Raw genomic sequence first — 23,572 nt, forward strand, 5'->3', positions numbered from 1 at the left:
GGAGGTCAGCCATCATATGTAGAGGCAGATGTTGGACCATATTGCACTGGATTACTGCAGCACACAGGAGAACAAGAGAGAGAGAGAGAGAAAGTGAGAGGGAGACTGTATTTAATGCCTTTTATCAGTTGTAAGAAATAGTACATGTACTTCCACTTGTAGTCCAAACCACCAGCAATTTATTTTTCTGACGGGCACTTGTAGAAGCATGTGTGCGCAAGATGATAAGCCCTGTGAATTTCTTTCAGATATTGATCTGGTGGCATTGTTCGTTAGTGGCATTGTTAATAGATAGCATGGCTGGATTGATCCTGTCCAGCTTACCCTATCCGCTCAACATTAAAAGCTTACACAACATTTTCAGTGCAACACACAATGGGAATGTTATTTTGACTCCCACAAGCAGACCTAAACCTAAAAAGAGTCTTCCTTGACAATGCAAAAAATAATTAAGCAGAAAAGAGAAATATTATCCTACCTCACAATAGATTTTAATTTGGCTTTTGTGTTTTTTGTAAACACTAATTGACACTTAGGGAGGGGGATTTCTTGGCAGCGGCTTCAGTCAGATGCAACTCATGTCAAAGTTCATCCCGTCTGGCACAGTAATCAAAATGGCACAACTCGACAGCCAATGTTTGGTTTAGCGCAAAAATTAACAACAAGAATAGGAAGAATTAACAATGCCAAAGAAACACAATAGTCAGCAGAGACCAAAACGACAATAGCTTACAGGATCACTTCGAACTTCTTCCATTTTGACAACAAAGCAGGATGGGAAAAGAAGCTCATAATCTGAGTAAAGCAGGGGATTACTGGAGAGCGAGAGATGTCTGCTCAGTCACATAAAGACACGCAGATCCACTTCGACGGATAGTGCTGACAGCAGCCCGTCTTCCTGCATTCAGGGAGGGGATAGTGGCTTAGTGATGATGGGGTGGTGGCTTTGTTAAAACATGTGTCACCAACACTAATACTCTCCAATCAGCCTTACGAGTTAAAGTGCAAATGCCAATCTATCTCCTCCAGTCACCCTGCATATACACACATACAGACACACACTACTTACCGCAGTCACATTTGACACACTACATCAAACAGACCTGAAATCAGGTGTGGCATTACGGACTGGTGTTTCTTTTGGGATCTTTCTTGTGCATGTTGACGATGTGTGTTTTCTTACCTTTCTTGCCTTTAAACACACACGCAGAGTTGTGGTTAGAGAATTAGAGCTGGCCTAAGACTCCTCTGTGGGGATTAGCAAAGAGAGAGAGAGTGAGAGAAGCAAGAGGAGAAGCTTTAAGAGTTTAAAAGGACGCAGCTTGACTGAAGGAGTCAAGAGTCCTATCAAATCCCTCACAGATACACCCTCCCCCATTCAGCACCTCTGTGTATGTGTTTTTTTGTGTAAGGCTGACATTTAAATTCCACTGTTACATCCCCACTTTTGAGATCAGCCACCCCTTCATCCCCCATTCTCGCTGTGTGTGCAAACGTGAGCCCATGGGCACTCGAGGGGCATTGTGCTGTCACTTCCTGTTTGCTCATGCTGACGGCAGGGTGGCAGCGCTTTGAGCGTGTTCAGTGGCAGCCACTGTTGGAAGTGAAGTGTATGTGTGTGTCAGTCTAGCAGTTGTGACTGACAAGAGCTGGCCCTGTAATAGAACTCGATTCAGAAAAAAATGAACTCTGATGCAGTGGACCGGACACAAAGCATCTCGTCCTCTCACGCACACAAACACACACACACACACTGAGGCAAGGCACGCTTCGACAGGGGCCGTATGTCACGCTCAGGCACACACACAACCAGGGGCCATGGTGGGAGTAATTGAACAGAAATGACCAACAAGAGCTTTATTTCATGTCCTGCTCCCCTGTGTGGACTAGCTCACACAGTAAGGTCACCTCCTGATCAGAAAGCCCGCAGAAATGTGTGTGCATTGATGTGCCATGAATTGGTACACAACCGGATTACAGAATTAAAACAGAAGGATTGCTTCATCTCTGTTTCTTTTAAAGATAATGACCAACTGACTAACTGAACTTAGCACATAAAGATTTGAACTGAATTTAGTTTAATAAAAGAAACATTTCTATAAGAGAAAAACTAAATCAGATTTGTAGAACAATGGTAAATTTGACAGATTATTGCTAAATTTGTTTTCATGTCTAACCAACAGCCTAATGTTGCAACTAAGCAGACAAAAAGATGAATTGCAATTAGCATTGTACTGTATATCTATTAACCAGTATGACCATTTCATTATTGGTGAAGTTTCACAGACTAATTTCGAGAGTACGTGATATGATTGATCGCAGCTGGTCTCCCATCCGTAATTACTAGTAAGCTTATTGGATTAATCCAAACTCACCATAAATAGCCTGTCTAGAATTACTCCCTTATCTTCGCTTTCCAAAGAATCCCCCATCCACCCCATCTCCACCCTTTTCTCCTTTACCAGGTGGAGCTCTCGAGAACTACCTAATCTTGTACCCCCTCAAATGCTTTTCGACCAGGTGGGAGCCCTGGTCTTAATTATCTCCAAACTCAGGGTTCTCTCCCGAGACAGCACGCCAAACCTGCTAATATTATCAAGCAATATCTAAGTGTGAACTCTTGAAAGCATAATTATAAGATCAAGCAACATATTGTTTCTGTGGGAAGTTTCTTATACAAACCCAATCGTACACATTTGCTTAAAAACAGACAAACAGTCATTTAATATTGGCCATCAAATTGCTTGGCCATAATATAATGTGTAACCTATGTCAAAGGCACATATATAAACAAATATCTCAGTGCATCCTATGACACCTACTTTTATTCATACAGTTAATACAGCAGTTTCAGAATATTCCCTTTTTAAGAAAAAACTGTACGTATTAACTTTATTAGCTCTCTGCGGTGCAAATTTAGGCAGATAAAAGCCAGTGTGAGTGGATAGAGATGTTCTGTGCTGAGATATGTCTCTCAGCATGATGGTGTGTTAATCTCTGTGTGTTCTCATCTGATAGAAATATTTAATTCTAGCAGATACAGCCGACAGAAGATTGTGGAGAATGTGCTGTCGAGGTTGAGAGAGAGAAAGAACTGCCATGGACATTTGCATAAACCAGTCTTTGTTTCCTGCTGGTGGCTGGCAGCCAGAGACGAACAGAAGGACGGAAGTTTTACTCACAAACAGCCACTCGCTTCCAAACCTTAAAGAGAAAAATACAATTTAAAAAACAGCCCGTCTCTGCTGCTACTGTAAACACAGATTTGGTTCCTCATCGTTTCCCACAAATACAATAAAAAGCTCCCGCTCTCATTTTATTCTTTTCTTTCCTCAAAGTCCACAAATTGCACATGAAAGCTACACAAATGCACTTACAGCAAGAATTGCACAAACAGTTCCGGGAGTCTATTTTACAGGATATCCAGTATGTCTGCCTGTTAGCGTGGAGTTCTGCCTTTAACAGTTGGCATATGTTAGTGCTTGTGGTTGACTGATATAGGTGTGATTGGTGAATGATGAACTTACCAATATCTAGATAGTTAATATAGTTGTACGTGATACTTGTTTTTTTAAAGAAAGCATTTTATTTTGATCATGTGTAAGTGATACAATTTTTTTCAATATATCAGTTCTCAGTTACTGCTTTTATAAACTTATATTTCTTTTCTTTTTTAATCATTTTATCATTCATTTGAAAACGTAAAACAAGTTACAAAAAAAACATTAAAATGCATGCATTCATTATCTATTGACAATGCTGTTTTTTGTATTGAAGATATTACTATAATCTCAGACATTGGTACAGTACAAAAACAGTATCAATCTGCCACTTATTAATACATTTTAAATAACAAAAACAGAAACAAAAATCTTTGTTTACTTGTCAAAATGGCAGTATGCTACAATTCGAGTCATGCTGGCAGATATGTTCTCGAGTTTTAGGAGCATTTTCTCATGGGACCCCCTGTCCTGGTGTGCCTTCTTAAACAAGAGTAAAAGAATCAACGGGGGGTCCAGGGTTTGTTTCCACTCCCAGTGGCAGAGAAATTCACAACTTCACTCTTTACATAAACACATTCACCAGTTTTTCACCTTGAGAGGTGCTTTTTTTGCAGACTTTTCTTTCCTTAGTGAATATGACCCTTATGGTGAGTGCGTTTTTTTCCCAGGATGCACCTTGGCGAGGACATGTCTCACTCAGGCGTCTGCTAGCTGTTAGCGTAGCCCCTTGAGGCTAGATGGTGGAACATAAAGTGACAGCTCTGTCCCCTCACACATAAACAACCATCAGCCCTCTCCACTAATGGCCAAACCAGCTTTTTAGCCTGTTTTTTTTTTTGTTTGTTTGTTTGTGTGTTCAGTGTATTCATTTATTCATGGGCCTTTCTCTCTTCTTTATCCACTCTTCTGTCCCTCCTCTCTATGTCCCCTTTCTCTATCTCTTTCTGTCTCTGAGCAGCAGTTGTATGCAGCTCAGCTAGCTGCCATGCAGGTGTCTCCGGGGGCCAAACACAGCACAGTGCCTCAGGCCAACCTGGCAACCGGAACACTCTCGCCCACCAGCGGCCAGAGCGAGAAAAACAGAAGCACCCCACCACCAAAGCCCAAGGTACGTGTTTGATGTGTATGTGTATTAGACTGTAAAAACAGCAAACATTTAGATTCCAGAGCTAATAGTCTGTATATGTTCTGGTTTAGATGTTTATTTGGCTGATTACCCATAACACTTGTAAACTGGAACCATCGTCTGAGTTATCTGCACCTTCATTGCATTGTTGCCTTTCAATAACTTAGTAAGCCAGCTTCTGAGGGTTCTTGGTCCTCGAACTCAAAGTCTAGATACCACCACTGCTTTGTGCTTTTTTCAGTAGTGTGTAAGGCTCCAAGCAGGTATCTTTTCCTTCAGCAAACGTGACAGCAGGAGGCCAGAGCTATCTGAGCGGAATAAAGCTCTATGAATATCAGGCCGGGCAGAAATAAAATCAGCCTGTCTGGCCTCTCTTCCCTCCTGCTAAGCTGGACATTCTAGACGCCCAGACACCCCTGCTAGCCCATTCTGTCCTGCTCAGCAGTACAATAGCTGGACTGTGGGGCAGCCAGAGCTGGATAAACATGTGTAAAGGCCTGTTGCCTGCTCCCTATCCAGCCTTGAGCCACGGCTGTGCCCAATGCCTGTTTGGATAGGCTAGACCACAGACCTGGATTTCAACCACATGCCTGTTGCATAGAGGAAGAGCTCAGGATATCTTTCCCTTCGTCCATCTCAGTAGCTTTGGCAGTAGCCATCGATTGTGTCTGCCCCCTGTAGCTCACTGTGTCAAAGGCTAATGAAGGCCATTTTCCCCAAACATGTGGTTCTTTGTTGTCACATGACCAAATACATGGGGAGATTGAAGAGAGATGGGGATAATACAGATAATTGGCAGTGCTGCCTGCACCTGCTAGGCCTCTACAGCCACTGAGCCATGAGAAAATGACCTTTTCTTTAAATATTTCTTTCTATCTCACTCATACTCCTTGTGAAGTATATCAGAGTAGTTTCAAATCTTCCTTTTGCCCTCAAATTTGCGCTCAATCACAGCTTTCTTTTTCCCTCCACGTTTGCAAGCTTTTGCCATCATGAAGGACAGGGCATGTATATTTCAGGGTTGCTGCCCTGGGGTAGTTGCCACTCTCCCTCTCATTTTGAGATGTGTGCCATGTGTCAGACAGCTGGTTGGACTGAGGCGTACAGAGCTTAAGTGCTTTACCCTGGGGGAGGCCTCACAACTCAGGTGCATCACACAGTCCCTATATCACAGTTTTCACTCTGTGACCTACTCAGATTCACACATCCACACTCTCATTCCTTCACTCAAGTTCAGTGCTGCCTCCATTGGCTTTAGGATTTCTCTTGAAGATGCTGCCCATGTGTTGGTCTCGGTGAACTGAAGTAGATTGTGTGCATCACCAGAAATGTAAAGGAGTTATGTGTTAACTGAATGCAAAAAAACTACTTGGATCAAAAAACTGAATCACTAAACTACTTAGCTGACAGTGAGTGTATACAACAACAAAACAGTGATTCTACAATAATTAGCCATAACTCTTTCATTAATTTCCTAACCATAATATATCAACTTCTGTTTATTACTAATAATTTTCTGTGCTTTCTTTACTGTTGTGTTCTTTAAAAGTAGGCTCCATCACATCTTTAGTTATTTTACTTTAGTTATTTTAGTTGATTTTACTTTAATTATCCATGTTACCATTTATCATTTTACATCAGCTTTAAGCTTATTCCTTTTGTATTTTAGATGTCTCTTCCTGTAACATGTATGACAAATCTTAAAGCTAGCCTCCCTCCTCTAACATGGCTTTGCCAGTCTTCATTAGTTCTCCTCTCACCAGCTTCATTCTCTTTGGCTAACATCCCACCCAAGGATTTGCTTCTCGAAAAACAATCCACCATCAGGGCGGGAGGCAGGCATTATCTGTCATAAATATTCAGTTTTTCTCTTCAATGCAGCACTGATACACACCCAACACAATATGGGTCATGATACAGTATTCTGTTCAATTGCGTCTTAGTGTTCTCATTGAGTAAGGTCTTTTGTGAGCCTTCCTTATGATGGAGTCCACATCCCACTGGTTCCCTTTCCATTGAGAACAGCGCTAATGAGGACAATCCTGTTACGGCCCATCACAGCATGGGTGTTGAGGGAAGGTCTTAATCAAGCTCTCCAGACCTTAGAAGCTCTGCTCCAAAACCTAGCATGCTGTCTTGCTGTGTAAAGCATTTGAAAAAGAGTGAATGTCTGATAATGTTACAGCAGAGGCTAGAGCTCTACGTTATGTGGTTGTCCTCGATGGCTGCTGCAAATGTGTTTTTTGTTTCAGCCAATTGTGATAGACAGAAAGGTTATAGAAACAGGTTAAATAGAAAGGTTATAGTGCAGGTGCAGCACTCTGCATCTTAGCAAGTAGATCTTACGGCCACAACAAAGGACATACCAGGCTGATTGTCAGATACTGGGCTTCGTCGGTCCATCAGTCATGCTTCTTGGTTTGGTGTGTTCCACACCAAACTTGAGTGACAATTACTGTGTTAATGACCTTGAATGACCTTAATTGCCTTGAATGCAATTGTCGGAAGTTTGGTTTCCTTTTGCAGAATGAGAAAAGCAGACTACTGGCCCCCGTAGCATGAAAAGACATGTCATCTAGCGCAGGTGGCTCTTGTTTAAGTCGGCTTTCATTCGTTTGGTGTGTTTACATGCAACTCTTTGGTCCAGACACGATCCAACACGAGGCAACAATGCAGTTGGGTTTCGTTGGTGCTAGTTGTTTCCCTTCGGCCCTAGTTATGTGTCCCGGCCCTTACAGCTTGGGAAGCACAGTAGTGACCTGAGACTCACTTTTCCAGAAATGGTTGATTGACAGATGTTGTCATTTGATCCTGAAGGTGCCCACTTCATTCTAACGTGATCTAAGTATAGTGAAATGAAGCTGTAAGAACAATAGTGAAGACAGAAAGGTCTTGAGAGCAATTAAGACAGGTTGAAGTCTTTATTGCAACATTCTGATGGTGTGCACAGTGCAGCATCTGCCGTTCTGGGATCTAATTGGCCCTTATGGTGTCTTCTTTGATGTGATTACAATGTCAGCAGGGGATGATATCTGGGTAGTAGCCATTTGTACCGTATTGACAGACATCCACCAATAATAAACTGCAAAAGTGAGAGTGTTATTTGATTTTTATCCAATTGAGGCCAACTGACATCTGTGAACATATCTGAGGCTGTAATGTGTGCGTCAAATTATCATTTGTGCTTTATATATTATATATATTATTGCTTGGGCAGTTTGTGTTTGTGTGTGCTTGTATGTTTTTTCTTCTCAATGCGCAACATGTTTGGTAAATGTGTGTGAATCTTCTCACATAAGCATGTTTCTTTACATAGTATGCTCGCTTTGTCCCTGTTGATTGAGCATGGGTGTGCTGCATGTTGATTATGCCATAGCAGTGCGCAACGTCGATTCAATATCAGCAGATTTTTCAACTGGCCTGCACAACCCAAATTATTTCTACCTTTTCTTGTGACCTGGCCACATTTTCTGAAAACATCATATTTCGCTATGCGGTCAGCTGATTTGACCCCTGCTGGAAGTTTTGATTGGGTCCCAAGTCTCTGAGGAGAAAAATCACACCGGGCCAAACGTGTTGCTGTTTTGCAGGACGAGGGCGCTCAGCCCTTGAATCTGTCGTCCAAGCCTAAGGCATCCGAGAGCAAGTCACCCACCTCCCCCGCTTCCCCACAGGTCCCTGCCCTGAAGATGGGCCCCGGGTCCCTGAAGCACAGCGCACCCTCCAGCATCGGAGGACCGCCATCCAGGCTCAGCTCAATAGGTACCTACACCTCCACAGTTCATTGCAATTCAATAAACACACACAAATCGCAGCATAACCTGCTTAATGTTATTACATATTGCCCTGAACATATCTCTCAAGAGCATTTCCTACTCCCTGGATATGTTTTTTTTCTGCTGGCACAGACTCTTGTATGAGACGGTAATTGATGTTACATTTTTAGGTTTGTAGAATTTAATTTTGCCTGAAGGGCACATTGTCAAACATTTATTAGTCTAAATGGTGGGGGAGAGCTTGTTAAGCAGCTGTGTTTGAAAGCGAAAGAGAGCGAGACAGCGAATGGGAAGGTTTAGCGGCATTTATTTCTGTTGTTTAGAGGTGCTGAATAGAGCAACACAAGCCTTCCTGACAGGCGCTGAGATTAGACAAGCCTCTTATACAACTCTGTTACCACCCACAGCACAAACAACATACATTAATAACACAATAAAGCAATATTCTCCCCTCCCTATGCCTCCTCTCCTGACAACAGTTAGCCATTTCAGACTTCTTCCCTGTAATCGCAGTGTTTTTCAACAAATCCTGGGATTTAATAGCAGATTAGTGGATTTGCCACCCAGATGTTTTTTGTTCTGAAAAATGGATTAGGAAGTTTTCACTGGAATCCTTTAGAACACATTGCGGCGAATGCTTCTTTTAGATCATTAAGTTTTAGAGTGCCATATGTCCAATGATTATTCCATCTGGTGTACATCTTTAGAGGGTCAGCAAGCATTGTGATTTCAAAGACTAGAGTACAGCTCCACTTAACATGCTGTTTGTACAGTAACTGCATGCATGTGTTACCTGGCTTTTAATATTCAAACTTGACAGATCTCTTTGTACACCCTTTTTTATGCAATTTCCTTATCTTTCTATCATCCATGTTCTCCACCTCGCTCATCTGTTTGACCTTGTTAAGTGACATCTGTCCTGAGAATATCCGGTACACATGACCACATGCGTCTCTATCTTTTTGTGTCACTGTCACCACAGAATCACAACAGTGGCTGTCAAGGGCTGTGTCCTCTAAGGCCACTCTTCCTTGCCTTTTTTTCACCATTAGAAGCCATAAAGAAAGTTTTACTCACCAGGTCACTGTAATGTGAAGTGTGATGGACTGTTTGTGTTTTGGGTTATTGATCTGATTGATAACTCTGCTTTAAAGAAACTATTTTATATGTAAGAAGATAACCATATTTTTCTTGAGGTCAGTGCTCTCAATTAACACCCCAGGCATTATTTGACCGCCTATTAAATTGACTGTCAGGAAATGTGCTGGCTTCCACTCACCCTGTGACCCATTGCCACTTTAGCAGATTCCCGAGATATGACTTTTAAGAGTTCCCTCCTCCGTCATTTCAAATGAAAGCATTTAATCCATCCTATCCAGCATTAGTGACCGGATTAGGCCAGATAAAGACTCATAATCTAGCACAGGTCTTTGTTAGATCTATCCTGGCGAGATAATGCTCCACCACACACACAAACACACACACACTACCCAACAGATGCGGCTAACGGTTTGGGCGGTTAAGCTGCTGAGAATAATGCAAATAATAGCCATGAAAAGATGGTTGGAAACATCTTTGATATGCTCGGAGGCAGATGTTGCGGAATGGGCCAAATTAGGCTGCTTATGGCTTTATTATAACTAATCTCCACTTTTTCCCCCACTTTAAAGATTTCCATGAGCTTTGGTCAAAATAAAAGCCCACTGAATTGTAGAGAGAGAGAGAGAGGCTGTATTTATATATGTGGGATATAAGAGACAAATGGCACTTTTTACCACATCTCTGAATGTAAGTATGAAGATTTGTGAGATTTGTATCAGGTTTCAGCATCTGTTTTCAATTGGATTTTAAAATTACTTGCTCTGTACCTAAACTCTGTCGCTGCCTACAAAAGCAATGTTTTAAGTCGAAGGCTGTCCCAAAGGTCTGACACCTTATTAAAGCAGACTGCTTAGAGAAGGCAATCACAAAATGCATTTTGATAAGTGTGTATGTCAGCTTCATGGTTCTGGTGCTATTTTCTGGGACCATAGTGTTAGAAAAGTCCAAATTTATCTTGTTTGCTTCTTTTCTATATGTCTTCGCTTTGATTGAATCCTAAAAGACCTGGTTGTGCCATAGGGGTGATGAGTGAAAGAGGTGAAAGTCAAATGTTAACTTTGTGATTGACAATGTTAACACAACTGCTGATAAGTGGCCTTACAGCACACTACATGCTAATCTGTGATGTCCAGAGTGCCAGCAGTGTTATATTGTTGGCTGGCTGTACTATAAGACCCAAAACTGATATCAAAAATGTGTTGTCTGTTTTTTTAAATGCACTAAAGGAATTACTTACTGATAGATGAAGGAACTATTCGTAAAAGACTGATTGATATCTAGAAACTTTAATATTTTCCTGCTTGTTGTCAAGTCAAACATTGTTCCTTATTAAAAGTTGTGTCTCATTCATACATGTCAATTCTTTCAGACCTGTTATCATCCATCACCTCTGCCGGCTACCTGAATGACCATGAGGCCGTGACCAAAGCTTTCCAGGAGGCCCGAAAGATGAAAGAACAACTAAAGAGAGAGGAGCAGGTTTTGGACGCCAAAGTAGCAGCAGTCAACAGCCTGAGCCTCAACAACGGACGCTCAGAAAAGGTTCGATTCATGCTGATCTTGCATTAACAGACTCACTCTCTGTTTCAGCAAGTAAATAAAAGAAATCAGCAGATACTAACCCGCTTATAACTAAAAGAATATCGCGAAAGAAAATTAAAACAGTCGACAAACAGAACTGTTAATTACAACAGAATGCATTAGTCTCTCAAAAAAAGTGATTTCCCAAAGCTGTTCTTGTGAAGAGGAATAGTAGAGGTGACTAAGATCTGAAAGCTCTATTGTTGTACACGATGGCCATGTCTAAGAGGCAGGCTGAGGGCAGGCAGGGTGCAGTGAACGAAACGCTAATTTTAATGGCGTAGCTGATGCTAATGTGAAGCGACTGGAGTGACTCCTCGGCCGTGTGGCAAAATTGGGCTTGTTTGCTAAACATACTGAAATCAGCTGGTCCACAAGAAATGCCTTTGACCACAAATAATAAAACACTTGCTTTCTGAGGAATTTGCATACTCATGCTTTAGAAAAGCAGAGTATGTCAGTAAACAAGCATTAAATTACGGCCACTATTGCCTCATCTGCTTCTAATGGCATTATTCTGCACATTAGAGAAGAAAGACGCTTGTATATACACAGGTGTCCTTAGTTCCTGGTGTTTTCCACCATCAGAGCTTTGGTTTATTTCATAAACCTTTGTGTGTAAATTTACATCAACATTGCCAAATACACTGTAGGCAAATGCTTCACAAAAGTATGTTTATGAATCTCTGCAGTTTAGCACACACACATTCAAACATTGATGGGGTTTTTTCTGTTCTCTTGGCCAGGCTTAGTGACTGTGCTGATTGCTACTAGGTTAATGAAGGTGCATTAGGAATAATCCACATCTCCCAAGCACTCTATCCTTATTATGATTTACCACAGATCAGCTGCACTTTACCCCGACAACAGTTTCACATCCTTACACACACACACACACACACACACACACACACACAACTGCCCTCTGTGCTGCACTTTTACATGTTTAGAGTACAGAGGGTTATTTTTGATTAAGGCCACACTTTCTAATGCAGTAAAAATGGCAGACAGGTTGTGGTCAATTTAAGGGAAGCACACATGTGAAGTGTGTGTTATGTGTGTTATTGATGATGTGTCTCACAGAAAGTCAACAAATATGTACAAAACCAATAGAGTGATGTAAATATAAAACTTTTATACATAATCTTTTTAAAAATACCCATCAGGCATTAGTTTTATTATGGTAATGACGTATGGTCTGCTACATACTCGTCAAGATGGGGCATTTTCATTCTAGAGACCATCTGACTGGAAATAGATATGTAATGCAGGATCAGTGCAGTTTCTGAGTCAATATATTGGCCATTTTCTCAAACTCTTAATTTGTAAAAGGATTTTACTAGCTTGGAGGTGTACAGTAGTATACAGAAAGCCAACAAACGGGCTAAATCCCTCAAATCACAATAATTTTTTCCAATTTATTTGTCACGTGTCTTGCCTCATGCACATCTATCAGCTCATCTGATGTTTGTTTTCTTCTTCAGTACATTATCTCCTGATTTTAAACAGTCACTGTCCCTCTCTATATTAACCAAGACTCTCTGAGGAGTGTATGGTGTGCTTTTTGAACTAGGAACACATGGTGCGGTCAAACCGAGCCGTGTTCCCAAAGCCCTTTTGTGTCACACTAAGCTAAATGGATTGCAGGAGACGAGCCAGGTCAATCGTCTATGAGATGAAGAAGTTTTAATGCCATTCCAAACAAGGTTTAGCTGGTTAGCAAGGCCCAGTTAACTTTGTTGGTACATGTTGTGACTGAAACAGCTTAAATGCATCTCTGTTTAAGAGCCATTCAAAATTAGCTATGTATTGTCAAGAAATGTTGCAAGCAATATATGTATATAATATTTCAATATAGTAGTTCTTACCCAGAACAAATTTTTTCAGGGCTCTTAGAGGTTGTAGATATATTTTCTGTAGAGATAATCAGGAGTGCTCATGGATAGATATAACAAATATTACATACCTTAGGTATAAAGTCTAAGTTTTATTGTTGTCACATTATCAAACCTGATCATTTCTCTCTCTCTCTCTTTATCTCTCCGGGGAGAGATTCTCTCTCCATTACACATTCATTTAAACCCCACTCACTAACTCAGTCTGAACAATTAAATCTTGATGGCTGCGAAATGGTGTAATGCATTTCATTACAGAGTCGCAGAAGGCACGGGTCACTCTCTAATGGTGAGGACTCTGTATGCGAGTGTGTTTTAAACGTAGCGTGGATTCAGGATGGAGTCTAATTGACTAATTAAGCCCCAGATGCAGCTCCGGGGGGGTAAAGGGGGGTGTGCATGTTTAGAGAGAGCAGGGGGTGCTGTGTTGAAATATGCAGCCCAGCTACATTAGCCATGTAAATGCATAGTAAATCTCTTTTTATTGGGTGTAATAAATACCCAGGAGGCTGTGCGGTCCAGCCCCGCTCTCATCTCTAGAGTGCTCACTCTCTCTAATGCACTGACCTTAGGGCTAAGCGAGCGAGACAGAGATCGAGTGAACAAGAGAGGGAAAGAATAAGTGTAAATAGATTGCAGGTGGCATCCAGGCTACTTGTATTTGATGGATAAACATTAGCTCACATTTTCATTCATTTTCATTTCTTCCGAGTCTTTTTTCCTGCACTTGATTCATCAGTTCATTGGTGTTTATGCAAATGAGTCTTTTTGGTTTGTCGATTATGAATCTAACTGGGTTGGTTGTATGTTTTGTGTGCACAGGAAAAAGCTGCTCTCGAGAGCCTGAGCCAGCAGTTAAAACAGTCTGAAGAGAGTAAGTTCACCCATGCAATGATGGACTTTGGCATCAGTGGCGATTCAGATGGTGAGATACTCTTTACCACACATAATAAATACCATTTTCAATTGATGTGAAGGAGTGATCAAAACTTTCCAAAACGTGTAAAGTTAACATCAAATTTCTAATTGAAACGGTTAATCTATGCATAAAATAGACTTTTCCAATCATTTTAACCCAAACAAACTTAGTCACTTACAATCTTACAATCGACTACAAGCTCACATGACCTGTATTTGAGATATGCAATTTAACTGCAAACCGTCTTTAAATCTTGCTCTATTTAGATTTAAGTGCCTTTATCATGTTCCAAGTTAATCTCAATGGATAAAAAAAGCTGACCCCTACATTTATTTTATGTTAACTGTATGTACAATCACATTTGTACATAGTTCGAACTAACAGTAACTCCCTGCATTTGTTCTCCAGGAAGCCCAAGTGTGTCGGACTCACGGATCTTCCGAGAGGCTCGAGGGCGTGGCAGCAGTGAACCACACATCAAGCGACCCATGAACGCCTTTATGGTCTGGGCTAAAGACGAGAGGAGAAAAATCCTTCAGGCCTTCCCTGACATGCATAACTCAAATATCAGCAAGATCCTCGGTGAGAATCAGGGCTAGTAAATCTCTCCAGCTCCTTATCCAACCACTTCAGGTTTACTCGCTCTGTCTCTTATTTCTATTTGTACGTTTTTGAGCTTTTTGATAGAGATTTATTTCCCATCCAACTTTAATTCACCACACACAGTCATTGCCTGATTTGTGGGTACATAAAAGTGGGTGTGGCTTGAAGACTGGCTCCTTTGGGAAGAGCTATCCAGCCAGGCACAGAGAATCCCCTCTGTTCTTCATCCTCAGTGCACACACACAACCCTCTCCCGCACTGCATTGTGTAACCACCGCCTAATGAATCGCTCTAGAGGGCCGACTCCAACAATGATGATATAATTCATTATGCATTAAACCAGCTCTCCAGTCTGTCTGACATTTTCTCCAGACCTCTGGGATTGTGTTTGACATTTTAAAGAGCTCCTAAGCGTTTTATAACGGCGGAAAATCTGGTTTTAATAAGGCCCCGCTCTCTCAATTGTTAACAGAAGGAGTTTCCCCTTTCCAGCACTGGGTGCATGTCAGGGCCAGTGGTGACAGCTTTTTCCTATTAAACATACAGTAGGACTGTGTAAATTCAACACAGGCTCATATACACACACCCTAAAATGCACATTTGTTGTTTTTGGGACAGTGGTATGTGTGTACTTGTGTATAAGTGTGTGTATGTGTTCGCAAGCCTCTGATAATGAGAAATAAGAGACACAGGCCACAGTTATGCCTGTTGAGCTCTGATAATTAGATGGAGTGTGTTAGTGGCCCACTTAACCTGCTGTCACCTGGAATAATGTCGCACATCACCGGTGTGTGTGCGAGTGTGTTTTGGAGGGCAGAGAGCACACTCTGTTCTACTCTGTTTGACATCAGCTCCACTCAAAGGTACTCATTAGACCAAACAAAAACGCTCTCTTAGTGCAAAGTGCCAGGTCTGAAGCTAACGATAGGCAGTTAAAAAAGGCACTGAGCAAGTGTGAGTATATCAGCAGTGTGCACAATTACATATTTAAAAAACTAATGTCAGTGGGAATGATTAAGTTGACCAACCTGTCTAAAAGACACCCTATATAATTAGACTGGCTTTGAGCTCACCTGACTACTGCCACTGATTTGGGGGGCACTTCCATTGGAAAACTGCAACCAAAAAAATCCTTCTAAATGTTTATAGCTGTAGCAGCTTCTCTGCCATTGTGCGTGAACATGAGGTGAGTGCTTGTTCTCTAACTGCCTGGTTTGCATGCAGGTTCTCGTTGGAAGTCGATGACCAACTTGGAAAAGCAGCCATACTATGAAGAACAGGCCCGTCTTAGTAAGCAGCACCTAGAGAAATACCCAGACTACAAATACAAACCACGGCCCAAACGCACCTGCCTGGTGGATGGAAAGAAGTTGCGCATTGGTGAATATAAGGCAATCATGCGCAATCGCAGACAAGAAATGCGCCAGTACTTCACTGTGGGGTAAGCTTCATTATTCAAATTAAATCTACCCAGTTCAAATCTATTATTCACATTTCTGGCCCAATTGGGAATGATGCAGAGTAATCCAAAGGGATCATTTGCTCCATCTAGGGCCATCTTGTTTGCACCTGGTAATAAGATGATTTTTTGCTGAATTAGTTACAAGCAGACTAAATCAAATACAGGTGTAAAAGGGATCTGCAATGTTTTCATCTCGTTCATTTTGACCACTTCCAATGATCGAATGAATTCAAACATCTACAAAAGCCATCTACTTTCCCCCTACTGCCCTTATACTTCAATATTAAAAGATGTGTTATTGAAGTTGCTAGACATATGTTAAACTTTGCTGTCTGATATTGTCAGCGCACAATTGAGCTGCTCTATCTTTTCTGTTGTCTCCTTTCACATTTATATGTAAACTGTGTGAGCTTCTGTGATAATATTAGAGCAAAAAAAGACATACATAGACTCATCCAGAGGCCCTCTAGTACAAGAAAGTGCACAAAAGAGATGCATAAAATTTGCCTATGGAACTGTCCTTTAGAGAGACATCATCAAACCCTCTGATTATACATACAGCCCTTTATTTTACCATCAAGCCAATTTCTTAGGTTGCAAACAACATTAAAATATCCAGTTTCTCTTAATAATAAATTTTATTCATTTCATGTTTATTTTTATAGCGCTTTTACAATGTAGATTGTGTCAAATCAGCTTAACACAGAAGTTCGAGTAAATTAAAACTGTGTCAGTCCAGTTTTTAGAGTTGAAGTTGAGTTCAGTTCACTTTAATTTTCACTACTGAAAGTCCAAACACTGAAGAGCAAATCCATTGATCCACAAGTCCCAACCAAGCAAGCCAGTGACGAGGAACAAACTTCACCAATTGATGAAAGTGAAGGAATTAACCTCAAGAGAAACTAGGCTCAGTAGGGCACGACCATTTCTCCTCTGGCCAAACTTCTTGTGCCGAGCTGGAGTTTAGGCGCCGGAGGCTGGAGAACGCTAAACATCCATCATGGAGAATAAATCCCCATAAGAGAACACATTATTAATAATTTTTTATCTTGAGTTTTGCTAACATTTCTAACAGTTTAATATGTATAAATTAACTTGACAAGAAAGCCAAGTTCATTGCTTGTTGCAAACAACAGTCTGATAAATGTTTTTACCCAGGCACTGCTAACAGATTGTGTGTTTTGTTGCTCTACAGGCAGCAGGCCCAATTGCCTTTGTCCTCAGCAGGCGTTGTGTACCCGGGAGCTCTCTCTATGGCAGGAATGCCCTCTCCACAGATGCCCTCTGAGCACTCAAGCATGTCAAGTAGCCCCGAACCAGTCCCACCCACCAGCCAAGCCTCTTATTTCAAAGAGGTGGAGCCTCGTGTGAAGGAGGAGCTGAGAATGGACGATGGCAACGGTGATGCCTATGATGACTTTGACTACGAGGACGATGATGGAGACTATGGCAGCGACAGCGAGAATCACATCACTCAGTAAACCTGCAAATCCCAACCAACTCACCAGTCACCTGGCATCTCACGTAAACAAACTTAATTCCACCCCATACACCGTCCAATCAGGACTCCTCCCGAGCCAAGCCTGATATCAACGGCAAAGCACAGGATCTGTCAATCAATGTGACTGTTACATAAACAGGAGGGTCTTGTGAAGGAAGTGTAACACTTGCCTTGACTCTCGCTGAGCGAACGTGCCGCGGCAAGTTCATATTGTATCACGAGTAAGCTACGACAACATAGGAGAAATGACCAGTTTGTTATTGAGACATTTATTTCTAAGGACCTGTCAGTCGACCCGTCATAGACACTTTAAAACGGTGGACCTGTTTGTTTCTAAAGAGACACTTTTAAACAGCTTTTTTTTCTTGGTTCTATAATATTCTCACTCAGGTACACAGTGCCAACAAGTGGCTTGTGAATGTGATTTTGTTGTTTTTGTGCTACAATTTTAATAGAGAAAAAAGACGTTTATTTTCCTCTTCACCGTAAAGCACCTGACAAGAGTAAAACGACAAACATTTGCTTTTTTTTTCTCTTTGGCTTGCTGTCAGCTGAATCTTTCTATCATCCTCACGCCCATGTCCTCTCACTCAAAGATATCTTTTCTTTTGGATGGAAGGGAGGATTCGCGTCCCTTCACTCAGGAGTTCGGACACCGCTGGATGACAGACAATCCCTCCTTCCTCGCATCTTTTCCTCTTGACACACTTTTACTGTTCCTTTCTCTTCCTCTTCTGGGGAAACTCTGGATGTTGACGTCTCTCTCAGGTGTGGAGACAAACTTTATGAGATAGCACAAACCTTGTGTTTGGTGAACAGCTGACATGGCGATGGTTATCGTGGAGAGTGAAGCCTCGAGCAGAATTATTGTATGCGTGCACATTTCTTTCTGTTTGTGTGTATGTGTGTGTGTGTGTGTGTGTGTGTGTGTGTGTGTGTGTGGATGAACGCGGCTTTTGCTAGGTTTTAAGTTAATTTTTAATACATATGGACCGTTGATGTGCTGGTCATGTGAACATTTACAAAAAAAATAATAATATTCAATGCGTACGATTCATGCAGAAGAAACCCAAAAAATAACACTGCATTTCTTTATTATCTTTATTATGTTTTTGTTTTGTTTTTCCTCTTTCTTTCTTTCATTTTCTTCCGTCATTCTCATTGTCTCCCTGAACATCTTGGTGCACCTCAACCCAAAAGCAAAAGAGGAGACTCGGAGAGAAAAGCTCTCTAGAGAAGAGTCTGTGTTTGAATGGAGTATTGAAGGAGGAGAATAGAGTTCCCGCAAGCCCCAGTGTTCAAAGCACAGCTCGGAGAGAAAGCAGGGATGTCTGTACAAGACAAGCACGAGTGTGCGTTTCAATCAGCGCCCCTTAATATATCACACATCTCTCTCGTCCTCCGCAGGGGTTTGTGTTCCGTCTCTCTCCTCTCTTTATTTCCTATCTATCACTTGGTTGATCAGTGCAGAGGAGTCTGTGAGTCGTGCCATCAGTCATCGCTCTCTGTGTGGCTCTGACTGACCCACTCCATCTTACTGCACCTGTGTGGCGGCTGTTGGCACAGCGATGGCGTTTGATTGACGGCTGCCCTAACTGTAACTACTCTGCCAGCCTGTCTCTGGCCTGGTGTGGGCATAAGCGGGCAGCTGGATGAGAGAGACACGCAAGCTGTTAGGTGAACAGCGGCCAGACACTTGCCATTAATATCTCCGTGTTCTCCCTTTACGTCCACCCAAACCCCGTCCACTCACAGCACATATCAAACTCTATACTTTTTATTGGCCTACTTGAGATTTTGTTTAGGAAGAAAAAGTTTCAGGTACTCTGATGCCAGCAGCGCTAGCAAATTGATGACCGACGCTCGTCTCTGTCTAGTTTATTGGTTTCAATGAGGCCGTCTCGTCTCTCTGTTTGTATTTGTGTTTTGCCTCCATGTCAACGTCACTCTGCTGTTGAGGATGAGAGGAGCCGTTTCAGACTTTGCATGTCAATGTTTTAGTTTGTATTTGCAAATACTGTATTTTATTTTTATTATTAAAACTGCCTCTAGTGTAATAATATTATTAACAATAATTATAAAAATAGGCAGCATTTCCTAAGTTTAGTAAGTTATGTACAGTATAATTTATTATTTTCCTCCAGTTGGATTTTTTATGATCGTATGGAAACTGCGCTTGATAAAGCATTATATTTAGCTGGGTAGGTATTTAGATCTAATTATTATGTTCCGTTTTGTTTTTGTTATTGTTTTTTGTTTGTTTTTTTATCCTGTTCTGACGCTGGTATATATCTGAAAAGTGGTCACGGTGAACTGCTGATATGAAGGAAAAGAGACATTTCTCTTTTTTCATTTTCTTTTTCTCCTCCGTGCATCGTTCATGAACTCCAAACACATTTCTTAAAGCACTAGGACTCTGGACACTCGGAGACAAACATAAGAAGAACCTGATATTTTTATTTGTAATGGTTTATGTATAATGTGAAGTTTCCTATCTGTTAATTCTCTTTTTGCTAAAGATAAAGAAAACAGCTATATTATACCCCAACTGCTATTGAACAGAAAGAGCGTGGATCTTGTTTACTGATATTTGCCATCCTCTCTCTTACATTTCATTGGAACATCATTGGCTTAGACAAATGCTTTTGTTTACCTGTTGTGTTGAATTATAGTACAAATCAAGGATCGTTCACCCCCCCAAATGACAAAACTTGACTTACTTTCTTCTGTAGAACAAACCAGTTCAAGAGACGTTGAAGCTCTAAAAAGAAAGAAAAGCATCATTAAGTATGTGGTACATTCAACTGTGCTACATTTAGTCCAAGAAATCTATATGATTGTTTTGTGACGATCATAATTGACTTTAAATTTAGCTTTTCATTGCAGGAGAGTAAGCAACTTTGGTTTTCACAGAAGAAAAAAGTTGAGCTTGTTTTGAAAGGCTTGGTGGCAGGTGAACTATTCCTTCCAGAATTGGTGATCAGATTGTCTGATTCCAGTGACGCTCCACTGAACACCCATATTAGATGTTTTTATCTCCAGAATTGTTTTGGCTCCACACGATGCCTCCCTCTGTCAATCAAGCTCATGATAGTGACATCACAATCACACCTTTTTCAGACACCGAAAGTCACAATCATTGAAAAGCCGCCATCTAGTGTGACCATGTTTCATAAATCATTTGACAGGCACACTCATGCTGGTTTAACGTACAAGCTCGCGGCCTGTCCGCACGGGAACCTCATGGTCTTAATGAACATCTTATTTTGATGATGGCCTGTATTACGAACAATAATTGAAAAGACAATCAAAGTCATGTGTGGAGCTCAAAACAAGGTAAATGACAACAAACAAAAAGTACTTAGAAACTTATCTTACCATCTCAACTTGAAAACTGAGAAAGATAATTATGTAAATATAGCATAGAGTTATAGATTTATATTTTGTTCATAACACAGTGTAATATAAGTTGTATATTTCTTTCTCTCTTTTATTGATGTTATTCATGCCACAATAAAAGTAAGAGTCACTGTACTCTTATGGAAAAAAAAGAAGAAAAAAAAGCAAGCCGTGGGTTACCACCATCTGTTCTAAGTTGACGTTTTTCAGTATTACTGCCAGTCAAGGCTCAAATAAAAACAGCAACGTGTTCTGTATCTCTACTGTGTGTCTGTGGCTCCTTTTTCTGCCCTACTGCAACTCACCAACTCCATAATTAAACTCTAGAGCTGCTAAATGACGGTCCAGAACTGCCAAAAATCACCACACTTTACACTAAATACTATCTGTCTGCTCTTATGTGCCAGCATATTTAGGCCAATCGAAAGGAATTCCCTTTGCCGAACGTCATTGTGTGTGCCTGGACTAATGTACTGCACTCTGGACAGTAGGACACCTGCTGAGGTTATACAAATATTTTTAGAAGAGAGTTCATGAATTGCTCTGTATTAACAAATCTTAAAGGTCTGCCTTGATCGCTCCCCCTCAAGTAGGTGGTCAAAGATGTAAACATTTTTATACCAGACTTTCTAAATCACTTGTTTCAATTGGAAATAATATTTGTGAAACAAATCAAAAGGATGGCCCAGTATTATCATTCAATGACAGAACCGAAAGCAATAAAAATACCACTTTTATGTCTGGATTAGACTTCAGTCAAAATAAAGAAGCTCCTCTGCTGCCCTCAAAGGAGTGTAACAGTAGGATTTGGAGGCAAAAAATATTGCACTGTGTGACGTTAATTATTTCTGAATGCAAAAAAGCTATGACGTTCAAATATATTACAACATTTTAAGAAGACACACATATAAATAATAATTTAGTGTAACAACTCATTAAACCACAAACAAAATCTTATTTATGTATATATTTAGGACTATTAAGAACCATTTGATGACATATTAAAAGACTCCATGTCCATGTTAAGGATGACTATGCAGCACCAAATTACTTGACACCATTTTAATTATTCATACTTTAACATAATATTAAACATAAAACACATATTTATTTGACAGAAATATGTGTTTATACTGAATGATGATGGAAAACTATCTAGCCCGCCTGTCACAAAACTTTTTTGAAACACTAAAGTAGTCATCTTTTTGCATTTCATATTAGGGATGTCTCGATCAGGTTTTTTTGCCCTCAAGTCTGAGTCATTTGATTTTGAGAATCTACCGATACAGAAACCCAATCTGATACTTCTATAACACATAAAAAATAAATATGAGCAAAGAAACAGATCCAGGATGTTCCTTATTTTTTTTATTTTAACATTTAACAACTCAGTTAACAAACAGAGCACTTCTGTGCGGTAGCATGAACAATTAAGTGACAAATAACATTAATTTTTCACTTTTGGACTATAGTGCAACAGTAAATATATATATATATATATATAATACCTCCAGACCGCAGACATACGATCGCCTCACAGCAAGAAGGTCTCTGGTTTGAGCCTCGGCTTTGTCAGTTGCCATTTCTGTGTTGAGTTTGCATGTTATCCCCGTGTTCGCGTGGGATTTCTCCGGGTGCTCCGGTTTCCCCCACAAGTCCAACAACATGTGGTACAGGTGAATTGGGTAAGCTAAATTGTCCGTAGTGTATGAGTGTAAATGAGAGTTTATGGATGTTTCCCAGTGATGGGTTGCAGCTGGAAGGGCATCCGCTGCGTAAAACATACCACTGTGGCGACCCCTGATTAATGAAGAGACTAACCCTAAAAGAAAAATGAATGACTTAGTATTTGATACAAACATAAAGCAAATATGTTTTACAGAAACATGTTTGTTTTACAGAAAGCAAATATGTTTTACTTGTCACCAAAAACACTAAAGTAGTTATCGTATTGCATTTTAAATGGTTTCAATGCATGTTTAATCACTAATGTAGATGTAATTTGATGTTTACACAACAAAAGTTTAATAATTGCAAACAAAATTTTTTTTAAAATTCCAATTTTACATTAAACTATTGCTCTTCACTTCGTAGTCATTAAATACAAACCAAAAAATGATTGGAAATTATATGATGTATACATTTATACAAATCTTTAAGCTGTACAATCTTTTCTGATGTGATTGTTTTGTGATAGCTTCCTTATAAAAAAAGACGCCGTGTTTTGACTTTATTCCCATTTTCAAATTCTTTTTTTGCTTCAAATTCAGCCTCCTAATGCCGTGACTCTGTTTGACTTAGTTTCAAGGCTTACAAGAAATGTCTGAAATGCCTCTAGAGAAAATAAATCAAATACTTCCCAAACCAAGGCTGTTTTAAAACTCTGTACTTCAACCAAATACAATTGTTAAAAAAAAAAAACAGTTGACACCTTGTCCACCAATCAGAAGGCCAGAAGTCCTCATGGAACCACATGGTTCACGTCTAATGAAATGACTGGTCTAATCAACCCCAACAAGCATGGATGGAGGAAAGGGAACAGCGGAAAGGAAAAATGAATGAAGGTAAGCCTGGCTTTTTAAAATCACAAGCTTTACCTAGCGAAATGTGATAGTTGTGTTAATGTCAATGCTGTTGGGTTCAGAGCTCTTGTCTTTCCTGGCCCTGTAATGCGTTTCCTCTCTGGTGGGTCTGTGCTGCTTTCTG

At 40.6% G+C, this 23,572-nt stretch overlaps 1 protein-coding gene across 5 annotated transcripts in view; it reads left to right on the top strand.

Moving 5' to 3' along the window:
- sox5 (SRY-box transcription factor 5) overlaps positions 1-21,129 on the top strand; it is a 224,903-nt gene extending 203,774 nt beyond the window's left edge. For 4 of the 5 annotated variants that reach the window (XM_056455714.1, XM_056455713.1, XM_056455711.1 and 1 more), the window contains 7 exons: positions 4,462-4,611; positions 8,220-8,391; positions 10,876-11,048; positions 13,805-13,907; positions 14,310-14,483; positions 15,729-15,945; positions 17,162-21,129. In XM_056455714.1, coding sequence (XP_056311689.1) covers positions 4,462-4,611; positions 8,220-8,391; positions 10,876-11,048; positions 13,805-13,907; positions 14,310-14,483; positions 15,729-15,945; positions 17,162-17,447 — 1,275 coding nt within the window. In that variant the 3' untranslated portion in view covers positions 17,448-21,129. The remainder of the gene's footprint in view (positions 1-4,461; positions 4,612-8,219; positions 8,392-10,875; positions 11,049-13,804; positions 13,908-14,309; positions 14,484-15,728; positions 15,946-17,161) is intronic. The other variant, XM_056455715.1, reaches the window with a different exon arrangement.
- Positions 21,130-23,572: the final 2,443 nt, after the last annotated feature.

The sequence above is a fragment of the Danio aesculapii genome, chromosome 4, assembly GCF_903798145.1.
Source record: "Danio aesculapii chromosome 4, fDanAes4.1, whole genome shotgun sequence".
Classification (NCBI taxonomy): Eukaryota; Metazoa; Chordata; class Actinopteri; order Cypriniformes; family Danionidae; genus Danio; species Danio aesculapii.